At 37.1% G+C, this 15,394-nt stretch overlaps 2 protein-coding genes across 4 annotated transcripts in view; one reads left to right on the top strand and one right to left on the bottom strand.

Moving 5' to 3' along the window:
• Positions 1 to 448: 448 nt before the first annotated feature.
• Positions 449 to 9,764, bottom strand: LOC139960019 (peroxisomal 2,4-dienoyl-CoA reductase [(3E)-enoyl-CoA-producing]-like). Its single transcript, XM_071958023.1, has 9 exons — positions 9,613 to 9,764; positions 8,623 to 8,691; positions 8,073 to 8,124; positions 6,827 to 6,892; positions 6,025 to 6,094; positions 4,655 to 4,779; positions 2,230 to 2,323; positions 1,421 to 1,525; positions 449 to 971 (listed from the first exon to the last, which is right to left on the bottom strand). The coding sequence occupies exons 1-9, from the start codon at positions 9,687 to 9,689 to the stop codon at positions 769 to 771; spliced, it is 861 nt and encodes a 286-aa protein (XP_071814124.1). The 5' UTR covers positions 9,690 to 9,764; the 3' UTR covers positions 449 to 768.
• The window catches only part of LOC139960014 (intraflagellar transport protein 140 homolog), a 44,032-nt gene continuing 36,868 nt past the window's right edge, over positions 8,231 to 15,394 (top strand). For 2 of the 3 annotated variants that reach the window (XM_071958012.1, XM_071958014.1), the window contains exons 1-5: positions 9,996 to 10,048; positions 12,309 to 12,468; positions 13,190 to 13,411; positions 14,162 to 14,292; positions 14,981 to 15,129. In XM_071958012.1, coding sequence (XP_071814113.1) covers positions 12,325 to 12,468; positions 13,190 to 13,411; positions 14,162 to 14,292; positions 14,981 to 15,129 — 646 coding nt within the window. In that variant the 5' untranslated portion in view covers positions 9,996 to 10,048; positions 12,309 to 12,324. Of the gene's footprint in view, positions 8,256 to 9,995; positions 10,049 to 12,308; positions 12,469 to 13,189; positions 13,412 to 14,161; positions 14,293 to 14,980; positions 15,130 to 15,394 lie in introns of those variants that run through there. The other variant, XM_071958013.1, reaches the window with a different exon arrangement.

Raw genomic sequence — 15,394 nt, forward strand, 5'->3', positions numbered from 1 at the left:
ATATATATATATATATATATATATATTTATATATATATATTTATATAAATATATATATATATATTACAACTGAAACATCTAAAAACTATCTTGACAAAAGAGATATTGTTTCTTTGTGCTGACCAGTTCTCTAACTATGCAATATTCTAGAGATGAATTTGCGCAGTTATCAATAACTGAATATAGGGACAGGTTTGCATAGATGAAACCAAAAAGTCTTTGCTATCAATACGAAAAGATATTCAACTCTTCTACGTGGAATTACAAATGAACCATAATCAACCATTGAATCTAACATAACATTTTCAATTTACAAATTTTCACACACAATTAATGATATACAGATCTCTCTCATTGGCAGCTCTCATAAATCGAATAGATCTACTGGCATAACTAATAAAATTCTTAAATCCCTGATGTCATTTTCTCTATGATACTAATTTTAAAGCTCTTGAGAAGGCAAGGGAGCAGTTTTTGGTCAGTGATTCATTTTCATATCAACATCACTGATAATAAAAGATAAAATGGTCATTCCCTAACCAGTTGGGACAATTTTCTTTGTATACTGTTCTTCCATGTCCAGCTTCAAAACACTCAAACCGACAGTTTTGAGCAGTTATGAATATCATGTTTCTATCAGATGAAGGGTTTGGTACTGTTCATACTGTCAGTACCAGTGCTCTGAAGCACAACACAGGAGGACACAAGGTAATTAGCATCAGAAAATTGTCCCAACTGGCTGGTCATTGACAAATGTCTCATGAATATTCATAGCTTTGATTGGCGAGCAGTCATCATGCTGAAGGTGTGGTTGGAGGTCATCCAATCCCCGCCGTCAACGATCATGGTGTGACCTGTGATGTAGCTGGCGACCGGTGTCAGTAAATAGAGGACCGCATATGCAATGTCCAACTTGTTGCCCAGTTTCAAGAGAGGTATGTTCTGGCTGATGACCTCCTGCATATTGCCAGCTGTAAATATTGAATTAAGTACATCAGCAGCTTTGATGATAAATAAGTCACTTTTTTCGAGTACACCATTAATATGCAATTAACCCTTTGTATAATTATACTGTTAACCGGGTACAATTTGGGTTTTAAACTGAGGTAACATGATGTCCCCGATCTTCCGAGGACAGTCCCCAGATTTAATGGACTGTCCCCAAATTATTAGAATATATTGATGATAATAAGTCACTTTTTTCGAGTACACTGTAATATATAATTAACCTTACTTATAAATAGACTGTTTACCGGGGACGATTTGGGTTGAAACTAAGGTTACGAGATGTCCCCTATTTTCCGGGGACATGTTCCCGGATTTAACGGACCGTCCCCGGACTATTCCCCAAATCAGTAGAATATATGGCCATTCATGAAGTATATTACAGAGTTGTTAGTAGACCGGACCAGTCACTTACCGAGTCTAGTCATTCCTTCCGTTTCTGCTATTGGACCGGGAGCAACTCCTACCACTCTGACACCAATTTGACCCCACTCTGATGCGAGACATTTAGTGAGTGTGTCTGCAAGGATAATACAACAGGAAAACAAGAAGACATGAAAGATGATGGACAGGCTTGCATTTGTAAGTATACTGTACCATAGGGAGTGTATTCCTTCTAGGTTTTGTTTTTCTTTTCTTACTGAAATGTAATTTGATCGACATTATCACATCAGTTTAAAACAAGTAAGAAGGGAAAGAGGATGGTTCAGTGGGAAGATTTTAATCTTTCAGATCAAGACAAAATAGTGTAGTTTTAATTTCTAAATCGGGAGTCTCATGACTATAAAGTTTTGAATGTCAGCCAAAACTTTCAGCAAAATTTTCAGCTAAATGTTATGTTGCTGTAAATGTATACTGTATATGTACATTGTTTTCTCCTGGACAAGTGCAGCATTTATCTATGAATATTCATAAGGTCACACCCACCAGTTGCCTACTAATCTGTTCCTGCTAAATTATTTTAAACCAAGCCTCAGCATGCCTGATATATTTGGTGATGTAAAGACCACAGTAACTGCCGACACATTCCTCTATGCTATCGAGATACCATTATAGAAAAATCTATGGAAAAACAAAGTCAAGTGTTTTGAGGCTAAAGTAAACGGAAGAGAAATAAGATGCATGAAATGGTATTGTGGAGGCTGAAGATAGCTGAAACCCAGCCCCCACCCTCACCCCACAGAGGATAACATCAGTGACATATCAAAATCAAAGTCTTATTACCAATTGCGGCCTTTGCAGAACTGGCGTGAGCCTGAAAGGGGGTTCCACGAATCGGCAGGGTTGCACTGATGTTGACAATGACTCCTCCATTATCCTGTGGATGCCAAACAAAAATTGGAGAAAAGGAATTCCAATGTCATGAAATAAATTATATACACAAATTCAGGGTTCTGCCCAGGGTGGATTGAGTGCCGGCAGGACTATCTAAGCGGAGCGCCACCATCGGTTGGCGCGGAGCCTACAAGAAAATTGTGGGTTTTGGAAACCCTCCAGATGGCCGGAAACGGCCCTTCCCGAGTATTCTGAGCCACATGTAGACAGCTTTGAAATGAGATCTTATGTCTGGAATTTTTCATAATTAATGAAAAAAGTTAGGACAAATATCTGGAGCACCAGAGTACAGACCAGCCGGTGGTGCCTATTAAATAAATCATTCAGGCTGAGATGATAATTTTAGATGGGACAGTTACTTACGACAGTTATGATATACACACTGAGCGACTAACACTGCTTCTCATGTATCGAGTAGTGAATACAAAATCTGAGTGTAATTTCATGTACAAATAAACAGTAAACTAGTGAATAACTCCGATCAACTGCGCGATATCATGCAGTGAACCTTTGAACAGCGTTTATTACTGCAGTGTTACTGTACGTTCAACCCTCCGGCTATGGAGCTGTTTTTTGGAGTTCCTATCGAAAATAAGTGCCGGTCGGAAAAGTCACGCAGTCAAGCAGATTGTGGCGGTCGGTAATTCAGCGTGCCGGTCGGGCCCGACCGGCAGAACCGGCAGACCGGCAGAACCCTGCAAATTAAAAGTTTATTAGGGCGGGGGGGGGGGGGGAGTTGGTGATGGTTGGAGACTGTTAATAGCTCATTACCAATACATTACAAATGAGCTGCATTGCCTCTTAAATATCGTAGGATGGCCAGACATCAAGCATTTAGCATGACAGTCCAGCAATTCAAAGACCTGTCTGCATCTGGCATTACCTCTCATATCGGATGCATGAATGTGCGACATATCTCATATGAAGATTTTAAGAATAACTTAAAGCAATCAACGTCCAATATATGAGGAATATTTTATGGCTACACATTTTTTATACTATATATATTCTTCTACATGTACTGTAATGGCTTCCGTATATGAATCAACAGATATGCATACCACTGTGCATACAATTCATTACAGTTACATGTTTTCCAACTTTGTATTAACTGTATTGAAATATTTTACTTACTTACTTAGGTGTTTACATTTTTGAGTATTAATATCGTGAAATATATAACCTGGAAGATTTCCCACAAGCAAGATGACTTGAACCATGTGTGCCTTGACCAACAAATATGTTCAATCTCCTTGATTCGTTGCTCCATCCACCATTTTGAAGTCATGTCAGTGGCCACCCTAATGTATCTAATCAAGGTAAGTTCTTGTGGAATTATAGGGCATGTACACTTTTCATGGTTGGCTGGGAATATACTGAACTAATCGCCGTCAGGTGTAATGCTGAGAACTTCACATCCGGTGATTTATTCTGATTGTACTCTTAGACGATACTACATTTGATGTCAAATGTCTACCAACGGGATACCCTTGATCTTACTAATTACTAGGAGCAATACCCAGCCAAATGATGATACTAACCCTTGATGTAATTAAAGGCATTGCAGACTCGCCCCAAACCGTGTGCGGCCATCTGAAAAAGTTAACTTTCAGTTGCTTTCAAGTAACGTTTTGATTGTGTCGCTACAAAATTGCAGACAGTAATGAAACGTGATCATAGGCGTAGGAGGCGGGGGGGCTGGGGGGCTGCAGCCCCCCAACCACAAATTTTTGTGAAAATTCACGCAATATGCTGTGAATTTTTCGGGCACCTACTGAAAGAAAAAGTAATTTGCAATGTGTTTTTCAATGGTTAAACTTATATTATTATTATCATTATTATTGTAACGACTTCCCCAATAATTCTAACCAATATGGAAGGGCATTAACACGGAAAATGGTTGTATGTTATTGGCACGAGATGTATATCTGATACATGCCCTAAATGATATGCACATTAACATGATGAAAGCGCGCTAAAAATATTGGTTAAATTTTTCGGGCAAGTCGTTACAGCCCCCCCAAATCAAATTGGGCTCCTACGCCTATGAACGTGATACCTTGTTATCTTTTATCTAGACCTGAGATGTCCAACGCTGCTATATACACTGTGTTGTGGGTATTGACCGTAGCTGCATGTACTGACTGTGTACTAGTGTCTAATTACCAATGGTAGCAAGCTGTGTGTGTATTTTCTGGGATCGATGGTGGTGTCTAACACTTCTGTTACACCTCATTCGAGACGTTTCTTTGTGCTAGAGTCTTCACACCCTTTAAGTCAAATTAATATACATTTGATAAAAGTAACATCCTACCTTCATATATTTATCAAAGACGACTTTGGTAACATTGAAAGTTCCCTGCGCATCAATTTCCATCACTGTCTTGAATGCATTGAAAGACATACTGGCGGCTGGACACAGGAAGTTACCTGCAGCTCCTACAAATCAAGGTAATTAATACAGAAATTACCTGCAGCTTTTCAATTTTTTTGAAATATTATAGAAATGACCTGCATCGCGAAGATATCAAAATACACTTGATATAGCCTGCAGCTCCTAAATATCCTAAATAATGAATTAGAAGTTAGCTGCCATTTCTGAGATACAAAAAAAAAAAACATTTTAAGTTTTAAGTAAAAGACAATAGAAATAACCAGTCATTCCTAGCAAAATATCATTGAAATAACCTGCAGCTCTGAGATACGTACTGTAAGTGACTACCAACGGCTCTAAGACATCATACTACAATAGAGATGATCTGTGATTCCTAAATAGCAAAATACAATAGAAATAATTACTTGCCCTTCTTAGTTCTCATCATAAAACAATAGAATCAAAATACAATAGAAATAACCTGTCATTCCTAAATATCCCAACTTCAATAGAAAGCACCTGCAGCTCCTAAATCTAGCTTCAGGACCTAAATATTACAATATAATTTCCAAATCTCTGCAGCTCCTAAAAAACTTTCTAGCTTCAAGTCTTAAATATTGAATTATATTCCCAAATCTCTACAGCTCCTAAAAGCGAATGTACTATAGAAACTCAGCAGCTTCTAATAAACATCAAGTTTAAATTGATGTCAGTACAGCCCCTAACTACAACAATTCAAATTACATGCAGTTTTTAACTAGCAAAGTACAACAATTGAGTTTGATTTTATTTCAATTCCCAGGCCTCGAAAATCAGGCTATTTACTGGCTAAATGCCAGTGGATTTTTTCGTTTGCCGATAGAAGCAGAAGAAAAAGGCACTGACAATTTTCTGTCAGTAGACTTTAAGAACTAATACACGGTTAATCGATTAACAATCATCAGTTAAAGAATCGGAATGATTTCTGACGTTAGCCCTACTATATGTTACTGCTTATATACATGCAATATATATTATATGGCTGGTCTCGAGTACTTGGTACAGTTCCTGATGTGTACTGTTTTTCAGGAAAATATTGATGAGAACTTGAATTCTTATACCAGTAGATTTTTCAAGCATTGGCATTTTTTGGCGAGTAGCTAAAATTGTGAAATTCCAGGCATGATTATTGTATCATTAACTGATATTCTAAAATTTTAAGCTTAAGGAATTAAATGTCTCAATGAAGGAAACTGTTCTTGGGGAAGCAATCCAACAAGTTAGATAACAGATCAATTACTGCAATAAGTATCTCAAAGTATCTTTCATACCATTAATGAGAAAGTCAATCTTGCCAAATCTGCTCAGTGCTGCATCCACCGCGGCCATTATTTCAGTTGGCTATGTGAATAATACAAAATCAAGTGTATAAATATATATTTGGAACTTTCTATGAGAGCAAAGAAATAATTGGCTAGAACTGGATTCAACTGCAACCCCTCTTCCTCCCTCCCAACCAATGAATAAAAAAAAACAATTTTGGATCATGCCCCACTCAGAATATTCCACTATAACATAGGGGTGTTTTGTATTTGTATAGAATCTAAAACAGTTGTTTTGTCAAACTATTGTGACAACGACAATTAACATACTGAACCAATTTTAATTTAGTGAATTAATTATATTTTATTAATCCCTAACCTATGCCAACCTTTGACCATTGTTAAACCCAACGCCCACCTAGGTCCTATAGTCCAAAATAAAACAACCGGCGACACATGGGACATGATCTCAATTTTATAACAAATCATTCTGCCCAGTCACACAAGAAAAGCATCGGGCCTCCCCCCCCCCCCAAAAAAAAAGAAGAAGGATAATAACAGACATCTAGCTATGCCCTTGCTTGAAGCATTCTACCACAACTATGACAGATGCTGTTAGTCGCATCGAACCCTGCCACGTTATGACAGGTAAGATGCAATGCGAAATGAACGAGATAGCCATGAAAAGTGACATCGGCGGAAAAGTGAAAGTAAATCTTGAACCATTGGTCAACTTGATCAATAATGACAATTTAGAATTAATATAATTTAATAAGAAGATTGTAAAAATCAAAAACATACTGCACTGTACCTTTCTAACATCCAACACCACAGGCAAGCACTCCTGAGATGTAATCCTGCTCAACTCTGCTGCTGCCTACATAAGAACACAAATAATTAAATGATTTTCAAATTTTGTCCCGATTTAAATGTTTATTAATTCTACTGGGCACAGATTACTAGAGCAAGATTACTTATTATTACAAGATTACCTACTACAGCAAAAACATATATAAAATAATACAACTTTACATGCTACAATTGTAGAGACTGGAGGAGGAAAATGCATATAGGACACACAAAAAAACACCCAACAGTTTTTAATTTGATATTCTGGTTTTGGTAGACATAATTTTTTTAGAAATAGCAAGACTTTCTTTCCAAATCTCCACAGAGACAAAGCTGGCATACACCTAGCCCCTTTCATGTTACAAGGACAGCAAATGGGTAACCTAGGTCCAAACATGTATTAAAATAAAAATAAATGTCACTGTGTAGATGTTCTATCATAACACCATCTACTCTGGGTATGTCCGAACCACTGAAACTTCTCTCCAGGTTTAAGCATATAATGATCGCATTCAATCCCAGCAGTGTTTTTGGTACTATTGTATAGTATATAATAACGCAAATCATGCCAAAATAATGGCTTATTCAATTGTCGTCTGAAATTGGGCCAAAATGTTGGCATAAAGTACATCATTGTAATGATTGTGTGATTATTATAACTACATGATAGAACCAAAAAGGAGTGTTGCATTAGGGAGGGGTCAAAGGTTAAAAGTAAAATTTCTTTATTATGGAATGCATAATGAGGCTTTAAAGTAAGATCTCATCTCAATAATTTTCACTCTTCATTGTAGAAATTACTTACTTCTTACCTCTCTGTAAAAACAAAGCTTTTTAGTAATTTAAACTGCTAATGGGGAAGAGTGCAATTGTAGGTGTGACCACATGACTACCGAGAAACTTACCAACACCCATAGAGAAATATTTTCTCTGCATTCACATAATATGAGAGAAACTGATGTGTTAGTAACCTATATCCTAATTCCATGAAGTAAAACCAATCAATCACCAAATATGAAAGCTTAGAGCAAAGTACTTTTCCTGAGGTATGTACACTGCACAGTAGCATGGTATGAGCATGTACAAACTTGGAATTTGCAGGTTTTTGTGGCACTTGACCGGATCCCAGAACTACGTGACACACATACATGCGAGTGGAATTATGAAATGAGTTTCCCTTTAATCATAAATCATCCCTCTCTACTCACCTTCTCCAGTCGGTCTTTCTTCCTGCTGGCGATAACTGTCTTACAGCCATGTCTACATGAAGAGTTTCAATTTTGAAAATAGCGACATCAGTAAAGAACACGACTTACGGAAATTGTGAAGAAACTTGAGATATGACCGGACTTTCAACAAACAGAACTCTGTCATGTCAACACAGTTATCAGGTTAGGTTCAATTTTTATCTGTACACCAGTACATAATAATATATGCTAATTGAAATCAGGTGCAAAGGTCATATTTAACACCACAGCAACTTAGCGAGTTATTGTAGCTGATAAATTACAAAAGAGTAAGTGAGCATGCTATTTATTACAAATTGTTCCAAATCTTTGTAATTATCTTCAGCTATGTCAGCAAGATATCATTAAAACCAAGTTCAGGAAGTACTTCGTGTAAATCTTAGTAGCTATCTGTGAATACTTGTGCAATTACCATACCCACTGTTTGGTGAATTGGACAGTCCCACGTAAGAGAGTTAATCTGAAAAAGATAACTTTATCGCTTGGTACTTAATTTTATATTTAAACATACCTCATGAGAACTTCACAGATAGAGTAGCAAATTCCTGACCCACCACCAGTCACAAATGCAACCTTCCCCCTGTCAGAAAGAAAACAAAATGGGAATTGTACTATAATTTCATCACCAACTGCTTTCCTTAATTGTGTTGAAGATTTTTTTAAATTACTTATAGTGTGATTAACACTAGCTTTCTGGTACTTTACAAAGTATGGCAACATTCGTACAGTAACATGTATGCTGAATATTATGGCTATTACAGAAATGATCTAATCATTAAACATTACAAAACGAATGAAAAAAACAACCTCCGAAGTTAGTAGTACAGTGTAAGTAATGCCAGTGGTTCCAGTGCCATTCCGCCATAGGTACATACCGCCATACCTTTCCGCCATAGGTTTTGACCCATTCCGCCATGGCCGAAAGGCTAAAAACCTATGGCAGATAGGTACATTTTAGGAATGGATTTTACACAGGAATGTATAGGTGAAACTTTCTTTGATCAATGGAGAAGGATAGGTACACCGTCTTTAAATGTGACGGTTTGCTGAATAGACTGAATTGTAGTTAAGACAAGGTTGGGGAATAGATACACAGTATTTAATGTACATGTTGATTGAATAGTTTTACTTGTAAGTTCGTAGGAGTCGATAAACTTTCTTAAAATATATAATAGTTGGTTGAATTAATCAAATTAATTTAGGTTGATTGGTTATTACAAAGACCGATTCTGATTGTCGATTTAAATGACCGATTTGTGGATTTTGCGGACCTAGGTTGTGTGAAGCGAAGCAATATACAGTGCATATAGGCCAACAGTACACCCACGGCCCCCATGCCAGTAACACAATATCATTAACTGCATAGGCCTAGGCTACATCAAGTACTATACAAACATACTGTAGTGTAAGTCAGTTATTTGGCATAAGTTTGGCTGACAGAATTTAAGAGGGTATAACAAATCAGGTACATTATACAGTACGTTAAAATGTGTGCTCTGACCTCAGGATATTTGGGTTGAAACAATTGTGGTAAACGTCTGCCTTGCCGAAGGCGTTGATAATATTGGAATGAGACATTCTTTACATAAATGATTGAAACCTTCAGCTGTTGACTGTACTACAGTAGTTTCCCCTAGAGGATAGACTGACCTACATGTGTGTACAGACGATCAGAGCGAAGTCCATGTTTACATGTGAATCAGCTGCTACATATAGTGCAAATATATTTTGTTTAATTTTCGTATATATAAAATTATACTATGAAATATATTTCGTTTAAAATTAATGTTTTTATAAGTTTAAAATATTAATATATGTAATATATGATATCTAGTTAATTATTAGCATAAATAAATTAGGAAGTTTCTACTATATTTGTACGAGCCTGAATTCTTCAAGATGTTTGCTTGACAACTTCGTTGTCGCGGTCCTCAAAGGCAATACAATTTACCATACTTTGTGTTTTTATCCACAGATATGCTTCTATCTCTGCTGAGAATATCGAAAACATTTGCCTTGTCATTTCTGTGGCATTTTGACGTCGCTGAAAAGTTTTGAAATAAAAAATATCATTTAATAATTTCAAACTATGCGCTTATTTATACTATTTGCATGTAGCCTAGATTTGCGAACTTTTAGTCTGATTGCATTTCTCACACATTTATCCCAACGTAGACTGCGACAGCACTTTCGATTGTCGCTGCAGTATAATGTAGGCTCGTCGTATATGTTTATTACAGCAACCGTGTGATGTAACATTTATCCAGGTTTACTCACGATGGCTAAGCTAGGCACTGCTTATGTCTGCTTTCTCTGTAAAGCGCCTTGAGCAGTGACTTTTGTCTACTGATTTGTCGCTATATTATATAAGTCTCATTATTATTATGTTAGCCAATCACATACAGTATATGGGCCATGGCTATTACTAAATCGTTGTGGCTATTCGCACGAACGTAATCGTGCGAATAACATTGACTATTAGCACACATGTAACTTGACCAATCAGCGCTCGTGGTTGATGTAACCAATGAACTGTCCTGATATGTGCTGGCCGGGAGGGATGAACAGGACATCGATGGACAATAACACAGCAGTGCTTGACAATGGAACAGGAATTTGATAACTATGTGGATTTCCAGGGTTATGTTCAAAGGATATCTGCGGATACTTTTTCTATTTTTGTAATAAAGAATTCCAAAACCGTTGAAGCAGCAAACAAGCGACTAGATGAATTAAATTCATCATATTCCTTATGCATTTTAAGAACGTTTGCAACAAATCTCTTCTGAAATATTCCAACAAAATCTGTAATTATTTCTCTGAATTTTCCCAGAATTGATCACATCTCTGATTTCTCTCATATTTTACAGATTTGGCTATTGATTTTGAAAAAGATAACCATTATTTTGAGTATCAGCAAATTTTCATCGACCAAAATCTTGAGGTGGGGGGCGAGGGGGGGGGGGCAAATCGACCGTGCACACCCAACACTGTGGTTGGGGCCATGGTTTACCTTCCCCGCCTACTCAGTGCTTTTCTAATCACTACATGCTAACATGCCTACTTATACCCACATACACGTTCGTGCGAGTAACAATCCTTATTGGCACGCCTTCGTGTGTAAAGTCACTGTCTATAAGCACGAGCATGTTCGTGCGAATATCGATGCTTATTGGTACGTCAACGTAACAATAACGGTTGTTATTGGCACGTGCACGTGCCAATAGACACGACCTTACTAAATACTAACTAGCCTTAGGCATTCACTATGGGAGCTACCTAGCCTAACATTACATCAGCCTAGATTTAATTTGGCAGTAACAATAAACTATCAATTACTATTTGGAATCACATTTATGAAATTCAATCAGCTTAGTCACATTAAATTTGAAACAATTTGTCCTTGTCTTAGTTTGAGAATGATGCAACATTACAGATTGATGCAACATTAAATCAAAGTCTTCACATTGTTGTGGAGGTGTAGTCATAGTGGGGGTCATTCTTGTGTTGATAAATTAATTAATGTTGTTAATTCTCTGTACTTTAGCTATGGGATTGAGAGTTTTAGATTTGCAAACATTTTGCAGGAATCAAGTCTCATCATTGAGATTTTTCTTGTTGTTGCTGCAAACTAAATTATTTGGGAATTGTACTTCATATCCCTTACTTCATTAAAGATTTAATTTTATTAAGAGACTTTTACACTATAATGTAATGTTTAGCATTCACATATTATATTGAGAATTCACACTGGTGAAACATGGGACTTTCCCATTTTTCAAGTTACATAAGGCTATGTTTGCACTTACAATATTTTATATCTATTAAAGTAACTTCAAGAATCTCCTTGCAATGTGTATTTATTGCTACTGATAATTTGTTTGTTTGTTGCAAAACTGCACTCTGACAAGCCATATGTCTGATGTATTTTACTTCTACCGACATACAGTAGTATGTGGGTACTAGGCCTATGTGATAAATTGTATAATTTATCCTTTCACTGCTGTTTGATGAGTTGGAACTTGTATTTCTGTGAAGTGTCTTTTTCATGTCCATACTGTAGATAATGGACGTTTTTGTGTACAAGAATGAAAAATTTCAGAGGCAGCTTTTTGAGCTTGCAAGAGGTGGATAATGTAACGCTTTCATTTCTATTGCATAATCAAATAACTGAGACCTATTATGTTTAATTTATAGGTGAAAATTCAGAATAATGGCCATCTTTTTTGACCATCAAGTTCAAGCCCCGGATACTTCGGGTCATTTGGATATCTGTTGGCATCAGGAACATCCACTATTGGCAGTTGCATCAAGGAATGATGGAGGGGGTGGATTTGTCCAGTTATATGATGATGAGGTAATTATCATCAATATCGATCAATTTTGTTAAAATTCCAAGATCTTGTATCATTTAATATTAGACAACCTTAAAGTTGAGGGAGATGTCAAACATGATTTCTGTTCTTATTCTCTCTCTCTGTTTGTTGTTTTGTCTTGACATATTTTTGGGGCATGTAAAAGTTAACCAGATGTGCGATGTAAAGAGCCTATGCTGATTAGCCCATGCAGTAAAGTAACAGTGGATGTTATTCTTCTGTATAAATGTTTATTGTGACTGAATTATGAAGAGATGCTTAATGGAATAAGACGTTGATTAGTTATTTTGGAAACTTTACCATGCTAGTATTCTCAATCACATAAACCAATAATTATGGTTGGGTTTCTGTCTCCTTTTAAAGTTGTTCATTATCTATTTATTTCGCAACTCACACACATATATATTAAGACCTTCCTTACCGGTTTTCAAACCTCTGTCCACATACAATCAGCATCCATAGCCTAGATAGGGTGGTTAGGGTGTCCGCATATAAAACAGGAGGCCCGGGTTCAAATCCCGGTGGGAGGCTGGAACTTTTTTCACTATTCTGGATTTTCCAACTCCCTTCAATTTCAATTACATATTTATATATATTTGCTTAGTTTGCAACCATCATTTACTGTACATGACGTGGTATTTAAAAGCCCTGTTGTCTTTTTGTACTTCTCACACACCCTCAAATTTTTTTTCTCTCCTCTAGGGTGAACCCATTCCTAATGCTGCAATGCAACGGTCCTGTTTCTCCCATTCTCTCTCGTGGCACCCCACCAAACCGATATTGGCGGTCGGTTGGAACAGCGGAGAGATATTGATATGGAACCAGCAGGATAAAGAACTCTACGAAGCAGCCAAGATCCACAAAGCTGACGTGTGCTTACTGCAGTGGAGCATGAACGGACAACGGCTACTCTCTGGCGACAAGGTACATTTACAGGAATAAAAGACAATATAACTAATAAAATAGAGAGAATATTATATCGTACTACTGCTTCTCTTAGCCGCTCTTCCATTGATATGAAAGATACTGAATTAATCCCCTTTGATTTGTAAACATTAGGTTCTTCAAACCAGTGTTTTGAAATCAGTACTTGGCTTGAAAAAATTTATGGACAGAATTTTGCCATCTATTTTTGAACAGGTTCCCAGTGTAGCTTTCACCTGTCAGGCCTAGAAGTTCCCAATTTTAGCCTCTCGCTAAAGTTTGTCAGTACTTTAAAAAAATATACTGGCTAAAATCAAGTTCTCAATGGCATATCCTGAATTAGACTACACATCAGTTTCTGTACAGGTTTTTTGAGAGCAGCCCAATTCATATTTGTTGATAATAAGTAGTAATAAAGGGCTTATTTGTTAGATATGGAAATCATGGTGAGTTTTTTGATAGGATTGTTAAACCAACTTACCATGTGTTTAAGTTCAATTTGTCTTCTGGTACAAAATTGCCAGTCTCTTTTATTTCCGCATTGGCATTTTGCCAGCAAATAGCCCAAAAAGTTGGCACCTGCCTGTTTTAGAATCCAGTTTAACTGATTTTTTGTTGTTATTGCATAAACAGTAAATTGATATCCAGAACCTGAAATTGAAAGATGTCTTTATTTACATATGATGGCCTATTGATTTGAAAACAACTCTCAATTTTTCATGACATATATCTCTTTCTTCTTGTGAACAGAGTGGCTTACTGCTCTTATGGAAGACCGACAACCGTGGCCGTACTCAACCGATGCCTGCTTGTCAGCAAGAGTCTCAACAGATCCCAGCACAGTGCATCTTTCCTCCAGGACAGGATACACAGAAAGCAGAGTGAGATATCTCTCAAATTATCATTTTATCTCTTTTGGGTCATTTCATTATTCCAGATTAAAATTTCTGCCTGGTGTATTAATGGGAAAGTAGCAGAAATGGTTATATATGGTGGTGGTGGTGTTGGTAGGGTGGCCACTGACATGAAATCAAAATGGAAGACACATCCAGTGGTTAGGAGACCAAGATTGAGCCCTGAGTACTAGTTTGTCTTTGGACCCCCCCCCCCCCCCATCTTCTCATGTCCTTTCATGTCTTCCTTAAGTATATTAAGAAAATAAGAATATTTTATCCTCTATTTCATATTTTATGAGACCCTTCCATGTTTATTCAGGCCTTTTACAAAATCTGGTGCTGTAGTACAGATAACATTCCCCCTTCCATGGCCCCCACCCCCGACCTTCTTGTCTGTCCTGGACATATGGTCTTGAGGAGATTACATGACAATTATGACTTGAGCTGCTAGTCATGAACCATGTTTCAAATCATTTGGAAATCTCGCCACCATCTTATAACTAACAAATGAAATAAAACTACATGTTTGCACTCTGGCAAATGCTTAGATTTTAGGACCACATCAACTGCTTCTTCAGTCCAACTCCCATGTCTTTCTGATTTACCAAAATGCCATTTTAACTCCAACTTATAAAACTCAACATTCAATAATGATTTCTTTCTTTTTAAAAAGGGAGATGAAAGCCCTAGCTAGAGCAGCGGTGAGAGGAGATGAGAAAGCGCTAGATATGTTCTCCTGGAGGAGAGATCCTTCTCCGGCCAAATCCAGCGTGCTAGGTCTCAGCGGAGATGGCAACTCCTGCTTTGTCGGTGGTTCGGAAGGTAATTAATTAATTTCTGACTTTTGTTTCTCATTTTTCTTTCCTTCTCTTCTTAATTTGCTTCTGTTCCTCATCCATTTCTCTTGATTTCTATATATGCCAGCTCGAAGCGGAAGGGATTGTGTCAAATCTGTAGACGGTGTGACACTTTGATATATAAATAGGCCGTCAGGGAAAAAAAAACTCCACCCTGTTAAATGAGAATCCCATCTCAGTGTCTTGTATTCTCACTCAAGATATGATTGTTTGAAGGAAAATAGATTTGA

Source organism: Apostichopus japonicus, chromosome 19 (assembly GCF_037975245.1).
Source record: "Apostichopus japonicus isolate 1M-3 chromosome 19, ASM3797524v1, whole genome shotgun sequence".
Taxonomy (NCBI): Eukaryota; Metazoa; Echinodermata; class Holothuroidea; order Aspidochirotida; family Stichopodidae; genus Apostichopus; species Apostichopus japonicus.